The sequence below is a fragment of the Pan troglodytes genome, chromosome 6 (genome assembly GCF_028858775.2).
Source record: "Pan troglodytes isolate AG18354 chromosome 6, NHGRI_mPanTro3-v2.0_pri, whole genome shotgun sequence".
NCBI lineage: Eukaryota > Metazoa > Chordata > Mammalia > Primates > Hominidae > Pan > Pan troglodytes.
The window spans coordinates 61,607,391-61,634,483 of NC_072404.2; the positions used below are offsets into that span (position 1 = coordinate 61,607,391).

General features: G+C 41.1%; 1 protein-coding gene across 2 annotated transcripts in view; it reads right to left on the bottom strand.

Moving 5' to 3' along the window:
* Positions 1–27,093, bottom strand: part of SEPTIN14 (septin 14) — an 82,765-nt gene that overhangs the window by 41,410 nt on the left and 14,262 nt on the right. For both annotated transcript variants that reach the window (XM_519103.7, XM_009453106.5), the window contains exons 3-6: positions 25,296–25,416; positions 23,273–23,468; positions 21,692–21,878; positions 13,190–13,351 (exon numbers count right to left, since the gene is read on the bottom strand). In XM_519103.7, the coding sequence (XP_519103.5) occupies positions 13,190–13,351; positions 21,692–21,878; positions 23,273–23,468; positions 25,296–25,416 (666 nt within the window). The remainder of the gene's footprint in view (positions 1–13,189; positions 13,352–21,691; positions 21,879–23,272; positions 23,469–25,295; positions 25,417–27,093) is intronic.

The window sequence follows — 27,093 nt, forward strand, 5'->3', positions numbered from 1 at the left end:
AATGACTTCATCGATATAACACTGAAAACATCATCGATGAATGGAAAGAATCAATGAGTTGAACTTCATTAAAACTAAAACTTCTGCTAGCAAAAGACACTTTTAAAGATAACAAGATAAGCCACGGACTGAGAGAAAATCTTTGCAAAACACACACTTGATAAAGGACTGATGTCCAAAATATACAAAGAACTCTTAAAACCCAACAAGAAAATGAACAACTCAATTAAAAATGGGCACAAGATCCAAATAGCCACCTCAACAAAAAGATATTCAGATAACAAATTAGCATGTAAAAAAGATGATCAACATCATACATCCTCAAGGAATTGCAAATTAAAAGAAAAATACATGGTACTACACATTTATTAAATTTCCACCCACTGAATCTAAAATAAAACTCAGTAATTTTTTTTAGGCCAAGCACAGTGGCTCACATCTGTAATCCCAGCACTTTGGAAGGCTGAGGTGGGCGGATCACCTGAGGTCAGGAGTTCAAGACCAGCCTGGCCAACATGGTGAAACCCCATCTCTACTAAAAATACAAAAAAAAAAAAAAAAAAATAGCCAGGCGTGGTGGTGCATGCCTGTAATCCCAGATACTTGGGAGGCTGAGGCAGGAGAATTGCTTGAACCCAGGAGGTGGAGGTTGCAGTGAGCCAAGATCATGCCACTGCACTCCAGCCTGGGTGACAAGAATGAGACTCCATCTCAAAAAAACAAACAAACAATTTTTTTTTTTAATTTCCAAAATCCCAAACACTGACAACACCAAATCCTGGCAAAGATACAGAGCAGCAGGAACTATCACTCATTGCCAGTGGGAATGCAAAATGGCAGTAACCACATTGTAAGACTGGTAGTTTCTTTCGAAACTAAACGTACTTTTACCATATGATCAAGAAGTGCACTCATCAGTATTTATCCAAATAAGTTGAAAACTTGCGTCCATACAAAAGCCTGCACACAAATGTTTATAGCAACTTTACTCATAATTGCTAAAACTTGAAAGCATCCAAGATGTCCTTTAATCAGTGAGTGGATAAACAAACTGTGGCGTACCTAAACATGAAATATTATTCAATAATGAGAAATCAGCTATCAAGCCACAAAAAAAGACACAGAGAAACCTTAAATACATATTTCTAAGTGGATGAAGCCAATCCAAAAGTTCTACATGAACTATAATTCCAACTATGTGATATTCCCAAAATAAAAAATTACAGAGAGTAAAAAGATCAATAGTTGCCAAGGGTAAAGGAAAAGAGGGAGACAGAAATGAACAGGTCAAGTACAGGTGATATTTAGGGCAGTGAAACTATGGTGAATGTTACTGCAGTATGGGATAGAGGTCATTAGACATTTGTTGAAACCCATACAATGTTCAACACAAACAATGAAGACTGTTGTCAGATACGAACTTTAGTTTATAACTTACCAATATTGCCTCATCAAGTGTAACAAATGCACCACACTTAATGCAGGATGTTAATAATAGAAGAAAATCAAGGGAGGGCATTAAGATCTCTCTGTTCTTTCCGCTCAATTTTTCTACAACCATAAAACTACTAAAAAAACATAAAAGTATTTTACATTTAAAAAGAAGGACGGGGCTGGGCGTGGTGACTCACACCTGTAATCCCAGCACTTTGGGAGGCCAAGGCGGTTGGATCATTTGAGGTCAGGGGTTTGAGACCAGCTTGGCCACCGTAGTGAGACCCCCACCTCTACTAAAAATACAAAAATTGGCCGGGCATGGTGGCTCACTCCTGTAATCCCAGCACTTTGGGAGGCCGAGGCGGGTGGATCACGAGATCAGGAGATCGAGACCATCCTGGCTAACACAGTGAAGCCCCGTCTCTACTCAAAATACAAAAAGTTAGCTGGGCGTGGTGGCGGGCGCCTGTAGTCCCAGCTACTCAGGAGGATGAGGCAGGAGAATGGCGTGAACCTGGGAGGCGGAGCTTGCAGTGAGCCGAGATCGAGCCACTGCACTCCAGCCTGGGCGACAGAGCAAGACTCCGTCTCAAAAAAGAAAAAAAAATTAGCCAGGTGTGGTGGTGGGGGCCTGTAATCCCAGCTACTCAGGAAGCTGAGGCAGGAGAATCGCTGGAACCCTGGAGGCAGAGGTTGCAGTGAGCCGAGATCATGCCACTGCACTCCAGCCTGGGCAACAGAGTGAGACTCCATCTCTAAAAAAAAAAAAAAAAAGAAGAAGGATGGAGGTTGGGGTGAAATAAAATTATAAGGAGATTCCAATAAAGGCTAAATTGTAGTCCAACTAGTTTGCAAGAGAGAAACAAATAATAAGAAAGCTGGGAGGAGGCATCCTGGGGTTGCAACAAATGTCAAACACTGTCCTCAGAAATCATTCCCTAAAAGGAGACATATTTGATAGAATTCATTTATAGAACAATATATTTAACAGGGCAGTGCTGCAAACAATTGAGCAATCAGCTAGCAATTGGTGGAGCTTATCAGCTGGGTATGATCATGTGAAAAGAGAGAGTGCAACCAAAACCACTGTCATTCAGTGCAGCTATGGGCCTGCCTAAAACTTCACCTTAATGAAGAGCAACATCAGAGGCTTAACATTGTAGGAGGAGAAATAGACTTTACTCAAACAATTCTGCCAGTTACTGAACAAATAAATAACAATAACAAGCTCTAGGGGAGGAGATAGAACTCCTATCCCAAGTTGTTACAATGTATTATCTAAAATACCCCATTTGTAACAAAATATTACATGGAATGTATAAAATAAAATATACCCCTAAAAAAGAAATAAAGTGGTCGACAGAAACTGGCTGTGAGACTGTTCAGATGTTGGATTTATCAAAAAAAAAAGTATTTCCAATAGCCATTATAATTATGTCCATAGATCTAAGAGAAACCAAGATTAAAGAATTAAAGGAGAGTGACATCAGCAAGATAAGAGAATAGGAGATCCCAGTTCTTATCCCCTGAGAAAATGCTAATTTGGCAAGCATCTATGGACAAAAGTGCCATTGTGGGAGCTTTGGGGTCCAGATGGGAGATTATGATATTCTAGTACATCTGAAGACCAAGGAAAGCCACTTTAAGAAGGCAGGCTCACACCTTAATAGCAAATAGACTAAACGCAGACTCAGCTGCAGACCTATAAGCACCCATATTTCTCTGTGGACTTGGCTCCAACCCCACAAGACCGAAGCACTGAAGCTCCCTGCCCAAAGTCCTTCCATGAGCTTCACCCACATACAGACTGACTGCAGAACCCACAGAAGACCAGGACCCGATCCATCCCACATGACCATGGTCCCTAAAGTAGTTACGCCAGTTGGGAGCCTAACATGAGAATGTCTTTACCTAATAAAACGAGTCTGTAAAGACGAGAAGATAAGACTGCTCCTTTAAATAAGCAAAGACCAGTGCAAGACTATGAAGATTATGAAGAATCAGTCAAACATAACCCCACAAAAAAAAAAAAGAAAAAAGAAATCCCTAATATAGAGCCATTAAGTGGCCCTAAAATAATGAAGATCCATGTGCTACTTGAAAAAAATTCAAAATAATTGTGTTTGTTTGTCTGTTTTGACAGTCTCGCTCTCTCGCCCAGGCTGGAGTACAGTGGTGTGATCTCAGTTCACTGCAACCTCCACTTCCCAGGTTCAAGTGATTCTCCTGCCTCAGCCTTCAAAGTAGCTGGGATTACAGGCATGCACCACCACACCCAGCTAGTTTTTGTATTTTTAGTAGAGACAGGGCTTCACCATGTTGGCCAGGCTAGCCTCAAACTCCTGACCTCAGGTGATCCACCCACTTCAGCCTCCCAAAGTGCTGGGATTACAGGCGTGAGCCACTGCACCCAGCAAAAATTCAAAATAATTGTCTAAAAAAAAAGCTAAATAAGCTTCAAGCAAACACAGATAAACGACAAAATGAAATTGGGAAAACAATACATGAACAAAATTAGAAGTTCAATAAAGAAATAAAAAACACAAAAATTCTGGCTCTAAAAAGTAAAATAATTGCACTAAGAATTTTCGTGTACAGCTTCAACGCAAGACTCAGTCAAGCAGAAGAAAGAATGAGTGAACTCTAAGACAAATTATTTGAAATTATCATTAGATGAACAAAATCAAAAAGGATGGAAAAAGTGAAGAGAGCCTGTGGAACTTATGGAAAATCGTCAAGCAAACCAATGTATGCATTATAGAAATCTCAGAAGAAGAAAAGAGAGAAAGAGATAGAAATAGTATTTAGAGAAACAATGGCTGAAAACTTTTCACATCTAGGTAGAGAAATTAACATCCACATTCATGAAGCCCAAATATTCAAAACCCAAATAGGTAAACACCAAGACAAATTATAATTAAATTGTCAAATGTCAAAGACAGAATTTGGGGATTCAGAGGTTTTTTTTAATGATTGTCTCTCCTTTAAGTATTCATATCCCTCTGTGAATGAGTAATAAATATGCATTTGAGAAATAAAATTGTATATATTTCAGGTGTACAGCTTGATGTTTTGATATGTATACACATTGTGAAAAATTGCCACAATTAAGTTATTTATCATATTTATTAAAATGTCACAATTGGCGGGGTGCAGTGGCTCACACCTGTAATCCCAGCACTTTGGGAGGCCAAGGCAGGCAGATCACAAGGTCAGGAGATCGAGACCATCCTGGCTAACATGGTGAAACCCCGTCTGTACTAAAAATACAAAAAATTAGCTGGGCATGGTGGCGGGCACCTGTAGTCCCAGCTACTCGGGAGACTGAGGCAGGAGAATGGCGTGAACCCAGGAGGCGGAGGTTGCAGTGAGCTGAGATCGTGCCACTGCACTCCAGCCTGGCGACAGAGTGAGACTCCGTCTCAAAAACAAAAAATGTCACAATTATTTATGATATTTATTACCTCAAATAATTATTATTTTCTTTGCTTTTTGGGGGGTGAGAACATGTAGATCTACTCTTTTACCAAATTTCAAGTATACAATGTTGTATATTGTTAACTATATTCACATTGCCATACATTAGATTTTCAGAACTTACTGATTTTGCAAACTGAATCTTTGCATACCCTGACCTATATCACAAAGAGAATTTTGAAAGCAGCAAGAGAAAAAGATCTTGTCCCATATATGGGAGGCTGCGTAAGACTATCAATGGATTTCTCAACAGAATCTTGCAGATCAAGAAACAGAGGGATGATTCAATGTACTGGAAGAAAGAGAAAGACCAAAAGGAATACTTTACCCCAGAAAAGCTGTCCTTTAAGAATAAAGGATGGGCTGGGCCAGGTGGCTCACACCTGTAATCCCAGCACTTTGGGAGGCTGAGGCAGGCAGATCACCTGAGGTCAGGAGTTCAAGACCAGCCTGGCCAACATGGCAAAACCCCGTCTCTACTAAAAATACAAAAATTAGCCAATGTGATATAGGGTGCCTGTAATCCCAGCTACTCAGCAGGCTGAGGCAGGAGAATTGCTTGAACCCAGGAGGTAGAGGTTGCAGTGAGCCGAGGCCATGCCATTGTACTCCAGCCTGGGCAACAAGAGCAAAACACTGTCCTGGAAAAAAAAAAAAAAAAGAATAAAGAACAATGCTGCCCTCTGATCTTTTCAGCTGTGGCCTGGCACCCTTCTGAGAGCCCGGCTCCCAGATACTTGCAATCTGCCCTGGCACTGCTGTCATTTTAGCATTCTGCAGTTGCCTGAGCACTCTTCCTGCCCCTGCCTAAGTTTTCTGCCAGCTGTGTGGGGGCCAGCCTGCCCCTCTCTATCACAGCCAGCACCTGAACCCTGGGTACCTGAGGACACATATGGCAGCCTGTTTCTGATCCAGTCCCTCCAGTACTTATGCATGCCATCCAGAGCACCATATAGGGATCTGAGAATCAAGAAAATGGCTAGCCCAGTACACCATTGGCACCTGGTCGCTCTCTCTGGAGACTAAGGCTGTGCTGACCCAGCTAGCCAACACTGCAACAGCTGAAATCCACCCTCATGTGCTGAAAGGTGAAGCTGCTTCCCCTTTGTACACAAAGGAGCAGCATTCCTGCATGAGAGAACAGGCAAGCCACAGGGCTGTCTGTATTGGGCTGAGGGAAGAGGTCCTACCCTGAGGTTGCTCCTATGAAGAGCCACAAGACAGGCATTTTCAATGGCTCTTGGCTATGTTATGACCTAGAGATAGATGACTGGGTCTGTATGAACTGAGAGTCATGAACTCTGGGACAGGGGTAGGATAGGGAAACAGATCATGTTCCTACCTACACAGGAGGTAGAGCTGGTACAGCTCTTCCCTCCCTACAGAGACCTGTGAGCATTTCACCAGGAGCTGCACCAGCCACCCTCTAAAGGCTACTGTTCACATTCATCATTGAGATGTTGGTGCGTAAGCTTTGTGGTCCAGCTCTGCCCAGCTGTGTCTTCCCCTCTGGGCTGAACAGGCAACTCAGAGTCTAGGCATTACATAGACCAGTCTATCACCTGAAACAACAGACAGGAAATCACAGTAAACAAAGATCAAACACACACCATCTGCTTCTGCCATAGCTGGCTCTTACTCATAAGTGCCACTTACTGGCATGGAGGTTAAACTACACAAATCAATAAAAAGTCTACTGACAGAAGGGCACAGGGCTAAAGAAACAAAGCCAAAGCCCCCTACCCAATATATGCTGTAGTTACACCCACAAGGAGGAAAAACCCCATCTAAATTAAAGTAAATTCAAAAATAAGAAGTGACAACTTTCCCAGATGAGAAGAAACCATCATAAGAAGTTTGGCATCATGAAGAAAAAAAAAAAGCAGAATGTTTTGACACTACCAAAGGACACACTAGCTCTCTCGCAATGGATCCTAACCATAATGAAAATTCTGAAATGAAAGATAATGAATTCAAAATATGGATTATAAGGAAGTTCAATGAGATCCAAGACAAAGCTGAAAATCAACACAAAGATACCAGAACAATGCAGAATGTGAATGAAGTACAGATATCTTAAAATAAAAACAATGGAATTTCTGGAAATGAAAAACACACTGAAGGGTTGGGTTACAGATGAAAGCTTTTTTTTTTTTTTTTTTTTTTTTTTTCTTTTTGAGACAGAGTCTCGCTCTGTCGCCCAGGCTGCAGTGCAGTGGCGCGATCTCGGCTCACTGCAAGCTCTGCCTCCCGGGTTCACGCCATTCTCCTGCCTCAGCCTCCTGAGTAGCTGGGACTACAGGCACCCACTACTACACCCGGCTAATTTTTTGTATTTTTAGTAGAGGTGGGGTTTCACCGTGTTAGCCAGGATGGTCTCGATCTCCTGACCTCGTGATCTGCCCATCTCGGCCTCCCAAAGTGCTGGGATTACAGGCATGAGCCACCGCACCCGGCCAGATGAAAGCTTTAACAATAGGCTAGACTAAGCAGAAGACAGACAGAAAATAGGATCCCAGTGCCTTTTGGCTTGTAAACTTTCTTCTGAGAAGTCGGCTGTTAGTCTAATGTGATTTCCTTTATAGGTGATTTGAAAATTGTCTCTTGCTTCTTTCAGAGTATTTTCCTTCAAGTTGCCTTTGGATAGTCTGGTGAAGTTCATCTTGCAAAGTATTTTCAGGTATTTTCCAAGCTTCTCGTATCTGGATGTGCACCTCTCTAGCAAGGCCAAGACAATTTTTCTGATTATTCCCTCAAATATGTTTCCAATCTTTTTACCTTTTCCTCTTCTCTCTCAGAAATGCCTACAACTCATAAGTTTGGTTGCTTTACATAATTTCCGATTTATTGAACTCTTATTTATTTAAATTTACTTTTTTTTTTTGTCTGTGTTAGTTCAAAAAACCTGTTTTGTTTTTTGAAAAGATAGGAAAATTGATATGGTGCTAGGCCGGACACGGTGGCTCACGCCTATAATCCTAGCACTTTGGGAGGCCAAGACAGGTGGATCGCCTGAGCTCAGGAGTTCCAGATCAGCCTGGGCAAGATGGTGAAACCCCGTATCTACTAAAATACAAAAAATTAGCTGTGCATGGTGGCAGGTGCTTGTAATCTCAGCTACTCAGGAGGCTGAGGCATGAGAATTGCTTGAACCTGGGAGGCAGAGGTTGCAGTGAGCCAAGATCGTGCCACTGAACCCCAGCCTGAACAACAAAGCAAAACTCTGTCTCAAAAAAAAAAAAAGAAAGAAAGAAAAGAAAGAAAATTGATATGGTGCTAGCTAGATTAACCAAGAAAAAAGAGAAAAGATTCAAGTAAGCACAAGCACAATCAGAAGTGATAAAAGTGACATTACAACTGATACCACAGAAAACAAAAGATCATCAGAGACTAATATGAATATCTCTATGCATACAAACTAGAAAACCTAGATAAAATGGTTAAATTCATCCCTCCCTGCTCGGATGTGGCTGGAGCTGGAGGCGCAGAGGGCCAGAGATGCTGCAGACCTTCGACCCAGAGCAGCTTGGAGGCAGTGAATAACAGCTCTTCAAGTCTGCAACAAAAAATGGCCTCTTCCAGAGAATTGTTTGAACCTGGGAGGCAGAGGTTGCAGTGAGCCGAGATAGCGCCACTGCGCTCCAGCCTGGGCGACAGAACGAGACTCCATCTCAAAAAAAAAAAAAAAAAAAAAAAGCCTCTTCATAGCTTAAATTACAAAAGTAAACTAAAAGACTTACATGCTTTTGGCCAGGCGCGGTGGCTCACGCCTGTAATCCCAGCACTTTGGGAGGCCGAGGCGGGCGAATCACGAGGTCAGGAGATCGAGACTATCCTGGCTAACACGGTGAAACCCCGTCTCTACTGAAAATACAAAAAATTAGCCGGGCGTGGTGGCGGGCGCCTATAGTCCCAGCTACTCAGGAGGCTGAGGCAGGAGAATGGCGTGAACCCGGGAGGCGGAGCTTGCAGTGAGCAGAGATCGCACGCCTGCACTCCAGCCTGGGCGACAGAGCGAGACTCTGTCTCAAAAAAAAAAAAAAAAAAAAAAAAAAAAAGGACTTACATGTTTTTTTCTTTACTCCAACTCATTCCTTACATGTAGGCTCAATCTTTTCAGTATTTGCTTTACTGGTTCAGCAAAAGCCAGGAAATACAACTTTGTGGTAATCAGAATGTTATCCAACTGTATATTGTTTGTTTTTTGTTTTTTTTTTTTGAGACGGAGTCTCGCTCTGTGGACCAGGCTGGAGTGCAGTGGCGCGATCTCAGCTCACTGCAAGCTCCGCCTCCTGGGTTCACGCTATTCTCCTGCCTCAACCTCCCGAGTTGCTGGGACTGGAGGCGCCTGCCACCACACCTGGCTAATTTTTTGTATTTTTAGTACAGAAGGGGTTTCATGGTGTTGGCCAGGATAGTCTCGATTTCCTGACCTCATGATCTGCCTGCCTTGGCCTCCCAAAGTGTTGAGATTACAGGGGTGAGCCACTACGCCCAGCCCCAACTGTATATTGTTTACCTTATTGTAAATATTGGTGAACAGTGGTCAATAATAGTTTTATATTCCTTTAAAAAAAAAAAAAGAAAATGGGTAAATACCTGGAAACATACAACCTCCTAAGACTAAACCAGGAAAAAATAGATATCCTAAATAGACCAATAACAAGTAATGAAATTGACTCACTAATAAAATAATTTCAAACAAATAAAAACAAGAACAGATAGGTTTACAGCCAAATTTTGCCAGAAGTATAATGAAGAGCTGGTACCAATCTTACTGAAACTATTCCAAAAATTTATGGAATTTTTGGATTGGAAGAATCAACATCATTACAAAGACCACACTAACTAAAGCAATGTACAAATTAAACGCAATTCCTATCAAATTACCAATATCATTTTTTCACAGAATTAGAAAAAACGATCCTAAATACCATATGGAACCAAAAAAGCATTCAAATAGCCAAAGTACTTCTAAGCAAAAAGAACTAAGTCAGAGGCATCATGTGTCTGACTTCAAATTATACTATAATGCTATACTAAAAAAAACAGTATGGCATTGGTACAAAAACAGACAGATTAATGGAATGGAATAGAGAGTCCATTGCTAGGAAGGATACAGCTTAAAAAGGGAGAAAAAAATTGTGAAAGAAAAGAGAATAAAGAACCAGTAATAAAATCACATGCCTACAACCAAGTGATGTTTGACAAAGTTGGCAAAAATAAACAGTGGGGAAAGGGCATTCTATTCAATAAATGGTGCTGGGAAAATTGGCTACCCATAGGCAAAAGAATGAAACTGAATTCCCATTTCTCATCATATACAAACTTTAACTCAAGATGTATTAATGACTTAAATGAAAGACCAGAAGCTATAAAAATCCTAGAAGAAAATTTAGGAAAAACTCTTCTAGATATTGGCCTAGGAAAATAATTCATAACTTAGACCTGAAAAGCAAATGCAACAAAACCAAATATACACAAATGGGACTTAAACTAAAGAGCACAGCAAAAGAAATAATCAACAGAGTAAACAGACAACCTACACAATAAGAACAAAATACTTGCAAACTTTGCATCTGACAAAGAACTAATATCCAGAATCTAAAAAGAACACAAACAACTCAACAACAACAAAGAATAAACAACCTCATTAAAAAAGACCGCAAAGGATATGAACAGACATTTCTCAAAAGAAGACATACAAGTGGCCACCAAACATATGAAAAATTGCTCAACATCACCAATCATCAGAGAAATGCAAATTAAAACCACAATAAAGGCAGGGCGCAGTGGCTCACACCTGTAATCCCAGCACTTTGGGAGGCCAAGGCGGGTGGATCACCTGAGGTCAGGAGTTCAAGACCAGCCTGACCAATATGGTTAAACCCCATCTCTACCAAAAATAGAAAAATTAGCTGGGCATGGTGGCAGGCACCTGTAATCCCAGCTACTCGGAGGCTGAGGCAGGGGAATCTCTTGAACCCAGGAGGCAGAGGTTGCAGTGAGATGAGATCATACCACTGAACTCCAGCCTGAGTGACAGGGCGAGACTCTGTCTCAAACACACACACACACACACATACACACACACACAAAGATATAAACACAACAGATGTTGGTGTGGATGCAGAGAATAATGAATGCTTATTCGCTGTTGGTGGGTCCATAACAACCTCTATGAAAAACAGCATAGAGATTTCTCGAAACACTAAAAATAGAGCTACCATTCGACCCAGTGATTATACTACTAGGCATCTGAAAGAAAAGAAATAATTATATAAAAAAGTCACTTTCACTCACGTGTATTACATTCCTACTCATAATAGTAAAGTCATGGAATTAACCTAAATGTCCATTAATAGTGGACTGGATTTATTTTAATATGGTATATATACACCATGGAATACTATGCAGCCATAAAAATGAAATCATGCTCTGTGCAGTAACATGGATGGAGCTGGGGGCCATTATCCTAAGTGAAATAACTCAGAAACAGAAAATCAAATACCACATGTTCTCATAAGCAGGAGCTAAACAATGAGTACACAAGGACATAAAGATGGAAACAATAGATAGTGAGACTCCAAAAGGGAGAGATTGGGAGGAGGCCAATGGTCAAAAAATTATCTATTGGTAGTGAGATGTGATCACGCCACCGCACACCAGCCAGGGCAACAGAGCGAGATCATGTCTCAAAAAAAAAATGATCTGTTGGGTACAATATTTACTATTTCAGGATAGTTACACTAGAAGCCAAACCTCACCATTATGCAATATATCTATTTGACAAATATGCACTTATACCCTCTGAATCTAAAATAAAAAAAGAAGGAAGTTTATAGTAGTAAACACCTACATCTTTTTTTAAAAAAAGATCTCGCCTGTGTGGTGGCTCACAACTGTAATCCCAGCACTTTGTGAGGCCGAGGCAGGCAGATTGCCCAAGGTCAGGAGTTCGAGAAAGCCTGGCTAACATGGTGAAACCCCATCCCACTAAAAATACAAAAAAATTAGCCGGATGTGGTGGCGCGCGCCTGTAGTCCCAGCTACTTGGGAGGCTGACGGAGAAGAATCACTTGAACCTGGGAGGCAGAGGTTGCAGTGAGCTGAGATTGCGCCACTGCACTCCAGCCTGGGCAACAGATGGAGACTCCGTCTCAAAAAAAAAAGATCTCAAATAAACAACCTAACTTTACACACACACAAACACACACACACACAAATAGCAGAAGGAAAGAAATAACAAAGATTAGAGCATAAATAAATGAAATAGAGAATAAAAAAAGTTTTAATTGGCCAGGCACAGTGGCTCACACCTGTAATCCCAGCAGATCTCTTGAGGCCAGGAGTTTGAGACCAGCCTGGCCAACATGGTGAAACCCTGTCTGTACGAAAAACACAAAAATTAGCCAAGTGTGGTGGCATGCTCCTCTAATCCCAGCTACTTGGGAGGCTGAGGCAGGAGAATCGCTTGAAGCCGGGAGATAGAGCTTACAGTGAGCCGAGATTGTGCCACTGCACTCCAGCTTGGGCAACAGAGTGAGACTCTGTCTCAAAAAAGAAAACAAAACAAAAAATTAATCAATGAAGGTAAGAGTTGATTTCGGGAAAAAAAACTCAAAATCAAAGCCCTTACTTAGACTAAGAACAAAAAGAGAGAATATGTTAATAAAATAAGAAATGAAAGAGAAGACATTACAACTTATTACAGAAGTTTATTTCTTACAGAAATAAACAGAATTATAAGGGACTATTATGAACAATTATACACCAACCAATTTGACAACTTAGAAGAAATGGTAAAATTACTAGAAACATATAAACTACCAAGATGGAATGAAGAATAAATAGAGAGCTTAAAGAGACCAATAACAAATAGAGAAACTAAAGAAGTAATTTTTCAAAACTCCAAAATATAGCCTAGGACCAGATTACTTCATGGGTAAATTCTACCAAACTTTCAAAGAAAATTTAATATAAAACATCCTCAAATTCTTTGAAAAAATAGAAAAAAGAGGTAACACCTTCAGAGTCATTTTATGAGGCAGCATCCCCTTGATATCAAAGCAAGAAAACACACTTTCAAGAAGAAAATTATAGGCCAATATACTTGAGGAACATGGTGTATGAATTAAATCTAAATAAATCTGTTTACAAAGAATCGATTCTCAGCAGAAGCTTTTCAAAACTAAAAAAATTAAAAATTCTCACACTGGATTCTGGATAAACACTCATTTCTAGCCTCTTTGTCAGATATGTTACTGAAACTTACACTAACTGAGGAGTTCGCTTGAGCAGCAGTTTCTTCATCTGTTGGGAGCTGATATATCTGGATGCCATTGCTAATCAATTCACTCATTATCTTACTCTTAAACGTCTGTAAATCATTTTTAGAAATTGTGTCTGCTTTGGCAATCAGTGGTATAATATTCACCTATTAAGAAAGAAGACAAACAAAATCTCATCATTGTTCACCCACAGTTTTTTTGTTTTTTGTTTTTTGTTTTGAGACGGAGTCTCGCTTTGTCGCTCAGGCTGGAGTGCAGTGGCGCGATCTCGGCTCACTGCAAGCTCCGCCTCCCGGCTTCACGCCACTCTCCTGCCTCAGCCTCCCGAGTAGCTGGGACCACAGGCACCCGCCACCACGCCCGGCTAATTTCTTTTTGTGTTTTTAGTAAAGACGGGGTTTCACCGTGTTAGCCAGGATGGTCTCAATCTCCTGACCTCGTGATCCGCCTGCCCCGGCCTCCCAAAGTGCTGGGATTACAGGCGTGAGCCACTGCGCCCGGCCATCCTATAGTTTTTATAGTAAAGCCTTCACAATCTCTGACAACAAATTGCATAACTAGGTAATCACTGGCTGTCATGCTTTTCTTAAAAATTATTTTCCAAAATTATCAATACTTTTGAAGATTCATCTTTTATCCAAATTCAGGTTTAGAAGTCTCAACCTTGTTTCTCTTCTAAAAATCCCTTATACCTCTACACATATGGAGTTAGTAAAATGTAAATAGTAGGACAATGTAAATTATTTTATTTATTTATTTATTTATTTTTGAGACGGAGTCTCGCTCTGTTGCCCAGGCTCTGGAGTGCAGTAGCACGATCTCGGCTCACTGCAAGCTCCGCCTCCCAGGTTCACGCCATTCTCCTGCCTCAGCCTCCCGAGTAGCTGGGACTACAGGCGCCCGCCACCACGCCCGGCTACTTTCTGGTATTTTTAGTAGAGACGGGGTTTCACCATGTTAGCCAGGATATTCTCGATCTCCTGACCTCGTGATCCACTCGCCTCAGCCTCCCAAAGTGCTGGGATTACAGGCCTGAGCCACCGTGCCTGGTCTATTTAATTTATTTTCAATTTTATTTCTTATTAAGCTGAGTGATAAAAGACAAATTGAAAGAACTTTCCTCAAAATTGTGGAAGGGATTTTGTCTTTCTACTTTTTACATCACTTCTTCCATCAATCAATCTTAATTAATGTCCCATTTTCACTCTCTTGCCCCACCTAGATGTGTTTGCAGATAGATTTGCTATTGTTTTTCAAAGACCACCTAAAAAGAATATAGATATTTTTGATTACCATATTCTTTCTTTTTTTGAGGCAGAATCTTGCTCTGTCGCCCAGGCTGGAGTGCAATGGCACAATCTAGGCTCACGGCAACGTCTGCCTCCCGGGTTCAAGCAAGTCTCCTGCTTCAGCCTCCTGAGTAGCTGGGATTACAGGCGCCCGCCACCATACCCGGCTGATTTTTGCATTTTTAGTAGAGACAGGGTTTCACCATGTTGGCCAGGCTAGTCTCGAACTCCTGACCTCAGGATACAACCACCTCAGCCTCCCAAAGTGTTGGAATTACAGGCATGAGCCCCCACACCTGGCCCGGTTACCATATTCTAAAGGCCGTGTGTGTATGTATGTGTGTGCGTGTGTGTGTGTGTGTGTATAAGAACACCTTGCAAACAAATATGTTCATTTTTCTTTTGTAAAAAGACATAATTTCCACATTGAAAGTTAAACATTTGCATATTTGAGGTTGAATTTTTACCCACAAAGTTTTTTCCTAGTGCTTCAATATGAGCACTCCTGCCTTTTGCATTTGCACTTAAATAACTAAACTTTTTAGGAAATAACAATATACAAAATTATATAATATTTTATTACTGTTAAAATATCTTATTAAATTATAACTCCACAAAATCAATATCTGTAATATAGTAGAAATACATAAATATAAATTTTAGGCAGACTGCTTTTGTTTTAGATTGCTCAAAACACATTTTTAAAAAAATCCATGGACAGGCCGGGCGCAGTGGCTCACGCCTGTAATCCCAGCACTTTGGGAGGCCAAGACTGGCAGATCACCTGGGGCCAGGAGTTCAAGACCAGCCTGCCCAACATGGACAAACCCCGTCTCTACTAAAAATGCAAAATTAGCCAGGCGTGGTGGCTCATGCCTGTAATCCCAGCTACTCAGGAGGCTGAGGCAGGAGAATCGCTTGAACCCAGGAGGCAGAGGTTGCAGTGAGCCGAGATTGCGCCATTGCACTCCAGCCTGGGCAACAAGAGCGAAACTCCGTCTCAACAACAACAACAACAACAAAAAGAGTGTATATTCCTGACTATTGAATGTACTACTAATTAAGAACTTGAAGCAGCTCTTAATTTAACTAGAAATCTAATTTATTTCAACTACTTAATGACATCTGAGATTAAGTACAAAGTCTCTTTTCAGTTTGAACAATATATAGTAAAAGTTGAGATTCCTTGGATAAAAGGAACCCAACTTAGAACTTTTTCTCTCTTCAACTAAATAAAGATGTCTTCAGCTAATTTAAGTTGAAGACAGGATGTTTTGTTAGGGCTGAGTGCAGAAAAGAATTTGATAATATGACAATTTCCTTTATATGTATATTGCCCTTCTATATTTAAAAAAGAAAATATACTTTTAACCTTTTTTTTTTTTTTGAGAGAGAGAGAGAGAGGGTCTTGATCTGTGGCCCTGTCTGCAGTGCGGTGGCATGATCACAGCTCACTGCAGCCTCAACCTCCCGGGCTGAAGCAATCCTCCCACCTCAGCCTCCTGAGTAGCTGGAACTACAGGCACATGCTGCCATGCCTGGCTATTTTTTTGTATTTTTTGTAGAGACAGGGTCTCACTATGTTTTTCTAGCTGGTCTCAAACTTCCAGGCTCAGGCAATCCTCCCTCCTCAGCCTCCCAAAGTGCTGGGATTACAGGCGTGAGCCACCATATCTGGCCCTTCTAAATTTTTTATGAAAAATAATTTTAGACTTATGGAAGAGTTGCATGAATATTACAGAGAAAGAAATTGAGGCATCATAATTTTCCCAAAGCCACACAGTGAGCAAGTAACAGGGTCAGGTTTGTGAAAGCAGGCAGCTTGAACCCACTACCCATGCTTTTTTATTTATTTATTTATTTGGAGACAGAGTTTCACTCTTGTTGCCCAGGCTGGAGTGCAATGGCGTGATCTCGGCTCACCGCAACCTCTGCCTGCGGGTTCAAGCAATTATCCTGCCTCAGCCTCCCGAGTAGCTGGGATTACAGGCATGTGCCACCATGCCCAGCTAATTTTGTATTTTTTAGTAGAGACAGGGTTTCACCATGTTGGTCAGGCTGTTCTCAAACTCCTGACCTCAGGTGATCCACCTGTCTCGGCCTCCCAAAGTGCTGGGATTACAGGGTGAGCCCTGGCTCCCAGCCCTCCCCATGCTTTTAATCACAGAAAGCGCTAGACATTTTTCCCAAGGTCACAGACACCTAGCAAGTGATAAAGCAAATATTCAAAAGCTGCTTCCACTGACATGTCCTGTGACCTTTACGTATTCAAAAATTAAAATTCCTTCTGTATGGATAAATCTACAACATTGCATGTTCTGAGCTTCATAAACATTCAACGGACTGATTTTCTGTACAATAAAACCGAACTACAAAAAACTGCTGAAGAATTAGAAAAATTAATCAAATGAACAGAGTCTCATATCGATTTTGAGATTTTACTGAAGCCATGGGGCTTAAGCAGCCTATTGAAAGGAAGTCCTCATGTGTCCCAGGTTTTTGCTGGAAAGAATTATGCTTTTCTTAGCTGTTTCTATATAACAAGCAGTAGCTGCCTGCAGGCTCTTATATTCTGAATCCTGTCTGATATGATCTGTAACCAGGATCACAAAAGCTTTCTGTTTCACACCATCAGTGGTACTAGTCAAACATCAGTGGGATTATTTCACAGTATCATATAGTAAATTTTATTTTAAAAATACAGGCATCCCCCATTTTCCACAGTTTCTCTTTGTTCCTTTTCTTTCCTTCTTTTTTACTTCCTTCCCTCCTTCTTTCTTTTCTTCCTTCCCTCCCTCCCTCCCTCCCCCCTCCCTTCCTCCCTCCCTTCCTTCCTTTCTTTCTTTCTCTCTTTCGCTCTCTTTTCTTTCAACGGGGACTTGCTCTGTTGCCCAGGCTGGAATTGCAGTGACATGATCTTGGCTCACAGCAGCCTGGAACTCCTGGGCTCAAGCAATCCCACAGGTGCACACCACCATGCCTGGCTAATTTTTCTATTTTTTTGTAGAGATGGGGTCTCACTACATTGCCCAGGCTGGTCTTGAGCTCCTGAGCTCAAGCGATGCTCCTGCGTTAGCCTCCCAAAGTGCTGAGATTACAGGCATGAGCCACAGAGCCCAGCCCAGTTTCACTTTCCACAATTTCCCATAATCAACAGCAGTCCAAGTATATTAAATGAAAAATTCTAGAAATACGCAATATACAAGTTTTAAATTGCATGCAATTCTAAATACTGTGATGAAATGTCATGTTGACCCACTCCTTCTCACCCTGGATATGAATTATCTCACTATTCACCTCATTTTATCTCAACACATAGGCATTGTATTATCTCGCATCATCATAAGAAGAGTGAGTACAGTATAATAAGATATTATGAGGCCAGGCGTGGTGGCTCACACTTGTAATCCCAGCACTTTGGGAGGCTGAGGCAGGCAGATCATCTGAGGTTAGGAGTTTGAGAACAGCCTGGCCAACATGGGGAAACCCCATCTGTACTAAAAGTACAAAAAATTAGCCGGGCGTGGTAGCGGGCACCTGTGATCCCAGCTACTCGGGAGGCTGAGGCAGGAGAATCACTTGAATCCGAGAGGCAGAGGTTGCAGTGAGCCGAGATTGTGCCACTGCACTCCAGCCTGGGCAACAAGAGCAAAACTCTGTCTCAGACAAAAAAAAAAAAAAAGATATTTTGAGAGACACAGGTAACTTTCACATAACTTTTAGTACAGTGTATTGTTATAATTGTTCTATTTTATTATTAGTTACTATTGTTAGCTTCAGTCTGCATCTAAGAAACTAACAATAATAACTAATAATAAAAGAGAACTGCATCTCATTTATAAATAAAACTTTATGATAGGTATGTATGCATAGAAAAAAACAGTATATATCAGGCTCTGTACCATGCATGCTTTCAGGCATCCACTGGGGATCTTGTAACTTACTCCCAAGGGTGCTACTCTATAGGCAAATGGCCATGATCTGGGAGGTAAGTCAAGGTTGAAATCTATCAAATGTGAATTGTCTCCCCCAGCAACCAAAAAATTTGTATGTTGAAGCCTCAACCCCCCAGTACCTCAGAATGTGACCTCAACTGAGATAAAGCCTTCAAAGAAGTGATTAAAAAGTGAGACTGGGTCAGGTGCGATGGCTCACGCCTGAAATCCCAGCACTTTGGGAGGCCAAGGTGGGCAGATCACCTGAGATTAGGAGTTTGAGACCAGCCTGGCCAACATGGTGAAACCTCGTCTCTACTAAAAATACAAAAATTAGCTGGGTGTAGTGGTGCATGCCTGTAATCCCAGCTACCCAGGAGGCTGAGGCAGGAGAATCCCCTGAACCTGGGAGACGGAGGTTGCAGTGAGCCAAGATCACACCACGGCACTCCAGCCTGGGCATTAAAAAAAAAAAAAAGTGAGACTGTTACAGTGGGGCCCAACCTAAACTGACTGGCACCCTTATAAGAAGATAAAATGTGAGGTCGGGCACAGTGACTCACGCCTGTAATCCCAACACTTTGGGAGGCCGAGGTGGGTGGATCACCTGAGGTCAGGAGTTCAAGACCAGCCTGGCCAACATGGTGAAACTCATCTCTACTAAAAATACAAAAAATTAGCCGGGTGTGGTGGTGGGCGCCTGTAATCCCAGCTACTCAGGAGGCTAAGATAGGAGAACTGCTTGAACCCAGGAGGCAGAGGCTACAGTGAGCTGAGATTGCACCACTGTACTCCAGCCTGGGCAACAAAAGCGAAACTCCGTCTTGGAAAAAAAAGACAAAATGTGGACACCCAGGAGACACCAGGAAAAACACCATGTGAGAACACAGAGATAAGGTGGTCATCTGCCAGACAAGGACAGAGATTTCAGAAGAAAGCACATCTTCTGACACCTTGATCTTGGACTTCTGTCCTCTAAGACTGTAGGAAAATACATTTTCATTGTTTAAACCACCCAGTCTATGGCATTTTGCTATCCCAGCCCTAACACACTGATGCAAATGCCTTAAATATTAACAGAAAAAGATAATTAGGATATATACATATATTACAAAATGACAGGTACAGTCGTGCACCAAATAATGGCATTTCAGTAAATGATGGGCCACACATATGATGTTGTTCCCATAATATTATAATACTGTACCTTTGCTTTTTGTGGTTGTTATTATTTATTTATTATTTATTTATTTATTTACTGACTCTTGCTCTGTCGCCCAGGCTGGAGTGCAGTGGCGCAATCTCGGCTCACTGCAACCTCCGCCTCCCTGGTTCAAGCGATTCTCCTGCCTCAGTCTCATGAGTAGCTGGGATTACAGGCGCCTGCTACAACGCCCAGCTAATTTTCTGTATTTTTAGTAGAGACAGGGTTTCATGATGTTGGCCAGGCTGGTCTCGAACTCCTGACCTCAGGTGATCCGCCCACCTCAGCCTCCCAAAGTGCTGGGATTACAGGCGTGAGCCTCCGCGCCTGGCTAGAGATCTATTTATTTAATTTCTGGATTCAGGGGATATATGTGCAGGTTTGTTACTTACATATATTGAATATTAGTAAGGTTTTGGTCTCTCGTGTGCCCATCACCCAAATAGTGAGCATTGTACCCAATAGGTAATTTTTCAAATCTCAACCTCCTCCCACCCTTCCCCTTTATAAAGGGCCCAGCGTCTATTATTTGTCTAATACTGAAACTTTTTTTATGTTTAGATACACAGACAAGGCTGGGCGCAGTGGTTCGCGCTTTGGGAGGCTGAGGCGGGCAGATCACTTGAGGTCAGGAGTTCAAGACCAGCCTGGCCAACATGGCAAGACTCCATCTCTATTAAAAATACAAAAATTAGGCCGAGCACAGTGGCTCACGCCTGTAATCTCAGCATTTTGAGAGGCTGAGGTGGGTGGATCACCCGAGGTTGGGAGTTCGAGACCAGCTTGACCAACATGGAGAAACCCCGTCTCTACTAAAAATACAAAATTAGCCAGGCATGGTGGCACATGCCTGTAATCTCATCTACTCAGAAGGCTGAGGCAGGAGAATCGCTTGAACCCAGGAGGTGGAGGTTGCAGTGAGCCCAGATCACGCCATTGCACTCTGGCCTGGGCAACAAGAATGAAACTCAGCCAAAAAAAAAAAATTAGCCGGGCATGGTGGCACAGGCCTGTCAGGCCTATAGTCCCAGCTACTTGGGAGGCTGAGGCCAGAGAATCACTTGAACCCGGGAGGCGGAGGTTGCAGTGAGCCGAGATTGTGCCACTGCACTCCAGCCTGGGAGACAGTAAGACTCCATCTCAAAATAAAATAAAATAAAATAAAATAGATACACAGATACTTACCATTGTGTTATAATTCTACAGTATTCCGTACAGTACCATGCTGTCCAGGTTTGTAGCCTAGGAGCAATAGGCCATACCATAAAAGGCTATAGCCTAGATGTGTAGTAGGCTATATCACGTAGGTATGTGTAGATACACTCTAAGATGTTTGCATAATGATGAAATCACCTAAAGATATGTAACTACACTTGCATGCAAGTGCCTTCAAGATGTATTATTATCTCAAAATTAATATTACATCATGAAAGGTTGAGACCAGGAACAATGGCTCACGCCTGTAATCCCAACAACTCTGGGAGGGCAAGGTGGGTGGATCACTTGAGCCAGAAGTTCAAGTTCAGCCTGGGCAACATAGTGACACCCTGTCTCTACAAAAAATACAAAAATTAGCCAATCTTGGTAGCACACTCCTGTCCCAGTTGCTCGGATGGCTAAGGTGGGAAGATTGCTTGAGCCCAGGAGGTTAGAGGCTGCAGTGAGCTATGATGACGCCACTGCACTCTAGCCTGGGTGACAGAGCAAGACCCTGCCTCAAATACAAAAAAAAAAAAAAGAAAAAGAAGGCTGGGCACGGTGGCTCACACCTGTAATCCCAGCACTCTGGGAGGCCAAGGCGGGAGGATCACGAGGTCAGGAGATCGAGACCATCCTGGCTAACATGGTGAAACCCCATCTCTACTAAAAATACAAAAAAATTAGCCGGGCGTGGTGGCAGGTGCCTGTAGTCCCAGCTACTCCGGAGGCTGAAGCTGGAGAATGGCGTGAACTTGGGAGGCGGAGCTTGCGGTGAGATCGCACCACTGCACTCCAGCCTGGGTGACAGAAGGAGACTCCGTCTCAAAAAAAAAAAGATGGTAGATTTACCAAACATACCTTACTGTCAAGATTCTTCATTGTTAATAGATCAAGAGACTTCAGGGAATGTCCTGTAGGTGAAATGAAGTAAAGACACACGTGGACGCGAGAATCATGGTACTCAAACAAGGAACGTTTAATCTTCAGTTCTTCTTGAAGATAGGCCTCAAATTGGGCATCTATGTAGTCAACTATTGGTTGGTAGCTAAAAAAAAATTTATACATTTAGCATAACAGATTAATAAAATCTAAAGCCTGCTTTTTGACCACTTAATGAGTAGTTAACATGTATGTAAGCAGTTTGCTATAGTGATGAAGAAAAAGTTCATAACATGTCCATACAAAGATATTAATTCTAAACCAATAATAAGGCTCATGCTTTACTCTATGGTTATGTAAAATGTAAACATAGAGGAAAGCTGGGTGCATCTGACAGGGGACTAGTATCCAGAATATACAAAGAATGCAAGCAACTAAACAACAACAAGAAGAAGAACAAATAATCCCATTAAAAAGTGGGCAAAGGACATGAATAGACATTTTTCAGAGCACCAAAACACAAAGCAAAACCACAATGAGATATCATCTTATCTCAGTCAGAATGGCTATTGTTAAAAAGATAAAAAATGGCCGGGCGCGGTGGCTCACGCCTGTAATCACAGCACTTTGGGAGGCCAAGGTGGGTGGATCACGAGGTCAGGAGTTCAAGACCATCCTGGCTAACACGGTGAAACCCTGTCTCTGCTAAAAATACAAAAATTATCTGGGTGTGGTGGCAGGCGCCTGTAGTCCCAGGTACTCAGGAGGCTGAGGTAGGAGAATAGCATGAACCCAGGAGACAAAGCTTACAGTGAGCCGAGATCGTGCCACTGCGCTCTAGCCTGGGCAACAGAGCAAGACTCCGTCTCAAAAAAAAGACAAAAAATAACAGGCCAAGTAGAGTGGCTCATGTCTATAATCCCAGCACTTTGGAAGGCCAAGGTAGAAGGATCACTTGAGGCCAGGAGTTTGACACCAGCCTGGGCAACATAGCAAGACCCCATCTATACAAACAATTTTTAAAATTAGCCAGGCATGGTGGCATGTCCTGTAGTCCCAGTTACTCAAGAGGCTGAGGTGGAAGGATTCACTTGAGCCTGGGAGGTCGAAGCTGCAGTGAGCCAAGCTTGTGCCACTGCACTCCAGCCTGGGTGATGGAATGAAAAACTGTCTCAAAAAATAATAATAAAAATAATTAAATAACATAATTTGGCAAGGGTACACAGAAATGGGAACCCTTAGACACTGTTGGTGGGAATGTAAATTAGTACAACATCTACGGAAAATTTGTACAAATAAAGTTAAATAAAGAAATAAGGAAATAAGCTAAAACTAATAGAAGCTATATTTAAAATTTTTTGCTATAACTGGTTAAATAAAAATCTTGTAAGAAAGTCAATTATATACAAAAGTATTAATCTTATAAGAAAAGAACATTACTTAGGAAAATATTAAAATCTGGAAGAAAAGGTATTACTTACACAAATTAGTCTATGGCAAAGGAAGTCAAATTCCTTGAAATAAGAAAACCTTTTTTAATTTAAATAAGAAAACACTCACCTGGCTTCTTTGTCTATTTGATCACCATACCCTACTGTCTCCACAACAGTCAATTTCAACTGAACATTGCTTTCCTGAAGTTCATATGTCTGAATTTGAAGTCCAACATTTGAGTAAAAATGTGAGGATTTGTTATCTTTCAAGTTAGTATTAAACAATGTGTCTATCAGTGTCGATTTTCCAATTCCAGTTTCCCCTGTAATAGACATAGAGTCAATGTCATAGGGGCATAAAGGGGCTAAGAAAAAGCAACACTTTGAATTCCTACTGTGGTTTTTAAAATCTTAGAAAGTTGAACTCATAGAAGTAGAGAGTAGAATTCTGGCTACCAGAGGCTGTGGGGGAGCAGGAGAAAGGAAAGGTGGAGTAGTTGGTCAAAGGGTACAAAGTTTCTTTTTTTTTTTTTTTACTTTTATTTTAGGTTCGGAGTACACATGCAGGTTTGTTATATCAGTAAACTCATGACATGAGGGATTGTTGTACAGATTATTTCATCACCCAGGTACTAAGCATGGTAACCAATAGTTATTTTATCTGATCCTCTCCCTCCTCCAAACCTCCACCCTCAAGTAGACACCAGTGTCTGTTATCCCCCTTTTTGTGTCCATGTGTTCTCATCATTTAGCTCCCACTTACAAGTGAGAACATGGCACATGTTCTCAGCCATAAAAAAGAAGGAGATCATGTCCTTTGCAGGAACATGGATGGAGCTGGAGGCCATCATCCTTAGCAAACCATCAGAGCTCATTGTAGCACTATTCACAGTAGCAAAGACATGGAATCAACCTAAATGTTCATCAATGGTATACTGGATAAAGAAAATATGGTACATATACACCATGGAATACTACACAGCCATGAAAAAGAATGAGATCATGTCCTTTGCAGGAACATGGATGGAGCTAGAGGCCATCATCCTTAGCAAACAGTTTCAAACAGGAGTAGAAATAAGTTTTGAGATCTATTGCACAGCAGAGTGACTATAGTCAATGTATTGTATATTTCAAAATAATCAAGAGAGTTAATTTCAAATGTCTTATCATAAAAAAATGATAAGTAAACCGGGTAATAGATACATTAATTCACTTGATTGAATCATTCCAAATTGTAAACATATAGCAAAACCTCACATTGTATCCATACATGTAAATAACTATGATTTTTCAATTAAAAATAATATTAATTTTAAAAATAAATAAAGGGTCTCAAATACTTCAAAGCCTGGGATGGCCTTGAAAGTATACATGCTAGGCCGGGCGCAGTGGCTCACGCCTGTAATCCCAGCACTCTGGGAGGCTGAGGCGGGCGGATCACGAGGTCAGGAGATCGAGACCATCCTGGCTAACATGGTGAAACCCCGTCTGTACTAAAAATACAAAAAATTAGCCGGGCGTATTGGCGGGCGCCTGTAGTCCCAGTTACTTGGGAGGCTGAGGCAGGAGAATGGCATGAACCTGGGAGGCGGAGCTTGCAGTGAACCGAGATTGCGCCACTGCACTCCAGCCTGGGCAACAGAGCGAGACTCCGTCTCAAAAAAAAAAAAAAAAAAAAAAAAAAAAAAAAAAAAAAAATATATATATATATATATATATATATATATATATACATGCTAGCCCTGATTCTCTCAGTCATTAACATAATGGAGAAAGAAAGTATATACTAAGCTACATCAGACTTTTAAGAGCACAGGAATGTGTCAATTTTTAACAATCACTACAGGTCGAGTGTGGTGTCTCATGCCTGTAATCCCAGCACTTTGGGAAGCTGAGGTGGGCAGATTGCTTGAGCCCAGGTGGCTGAGGCTACAGTGAGCCACAATCACACCATTGCACTCCAGCCTGGGCAACAAAGTGAGAACCTGTCTCAAAAATAAAAGGATTACATAATATGGCTAAGATGAGAATCACTGTAAACATGAAGATATATTTGAATTAATAGCATCAATGTTACACTGCTTAAGATAAGTTGAAATGAACATTGGGAAAAATGAAGGAATAATTCAAATGAGGTATTTGACACTTACCCACACAGAGAATATTAAAAGTGAATCCTTGTCGGATAGATCTGCTCACCAACTGATTGGGCAAACATTCAAAACCAAAATGTCCGATCGTAGTTAAACAACGAATATTATTTTCTTTTTGCTTAAATAAAACAAAAATTTAGAGTTTTGTGTTAGAATAAAAAATGAAGTCATTTGAAAGGAAAATGATTATAGTACATCAAATAAATTAGAATTGATTATCATTTGCTTATCATACTTCAGACAAGATGCAAATATATTAAGTAAATTTGTGAAAATAGAAGTCTGTGTTCAAACACATAGATTTGGCTATTATTTTTATAAATAAAGTGAATCTATCTCTCAGCACACTCAAAGAGGCTCTGTTTCTAAATTTTAAAAGAGACGGGACAGGCACGGTGGCTCATGCCTGTAATCCCAGCACTTTGGGAGGCTGAGGCGGGCGGATCATGAGGTCAGGAGTTCGAGACCAGCCTGGCCAACATTGTGAAACTCCATCTCTACTAAAAATACAAAATTAGCCGGGCATGCTTGTACTAAAAATACAAAATTGGTGGTGCAAGCTTGTAATCCCAGCTACTCAGGAGGCTGAGGCAGGAGAATCACTTGAACCCGGGAGGGGGAGGTTGCAGTGAGGCAAGAGCACACCACTGCACTCCAGCCTGGGTGACAGAGTGAAACTCTGTCTCAAAAAATTAATTAATTAATTAATTAAATAGGGAATTAAGGAAATACTACAAGAAACTCTAATGTATTACTGTAACATAATAAATTATTTCTTCCATAAGAAAAAAGAAAAAAACTTTAACATCCTTTCATTCTGCTGCAGCGTATTAATATATTGAGAAAATCCCACACATGTTAATCCAGATGCTTCTCAACTTATGATGAGGCTATGTCCCAAGAAACCCCTCCTAAATTGAACATATTGTAAGTCAAAACTGCATTTAACACACATAACAAAACTGAACATTATAGCTCAGCTTTGCCTGCCTTAAACATGCTCAGAACACTTACATTAGCCTACAGTTGGGCAAAATCAACTAACACAAAGCTTATGTTATAATAAAGTATTAAATATCTCATGTAATTTATCAAATAAAGTGAAAAACAGCACTATTATAGAGTCAACAATTTAAGTTGAATGATTGTAAGCTGGAGATCCTCTACATATGTGAGGAAACCAAAATCAATTTGAAATTTTTTAAAAATCAAATGATGTATACTTCAAATTTGTTATATACCCTCTGAGGACTTGTGTTATATCAAAGAAATCTACTACTAATAACACATTCTAGAAAATTAGAAATCCATCAGTATTACACACAAAGTTACCAACTGATCATTTTTAAAAGGTTAAAAGATCATTCATTTTTTATTTCTAAGCACTTCTATTTTAAAAATGGGAATTATACAACCCCCTGCACAACTATAAACACATTAAATACCACTTTGCAATGACAGCTCAGCATACTTCACAGTTCTTAACACTATTTTATGAGGAATACAAAATACCTTTTTATCTAAATTAACCCGCTTTAAAAATGTTTTAGTATATGTGAGAATAAAGGAATTATAAATCAGTAGGAAAGATTTTAAGGTAGAAGCATCAACAATCAGCTCAGTAGATGTTGTCTACATTTATTTTGTACCTTTATAAAACAAGAACATGCTAATCGGCCTGGGAGGCAGAGGTTGCAGTAAGCTGAGATCTCGACTCACTGCAACCTCCATCACCCGGGCTCCAGCAATTTTCCAGCCTCAGCCTCTAGAAAAGCTGGGACTACATGCATGCGCC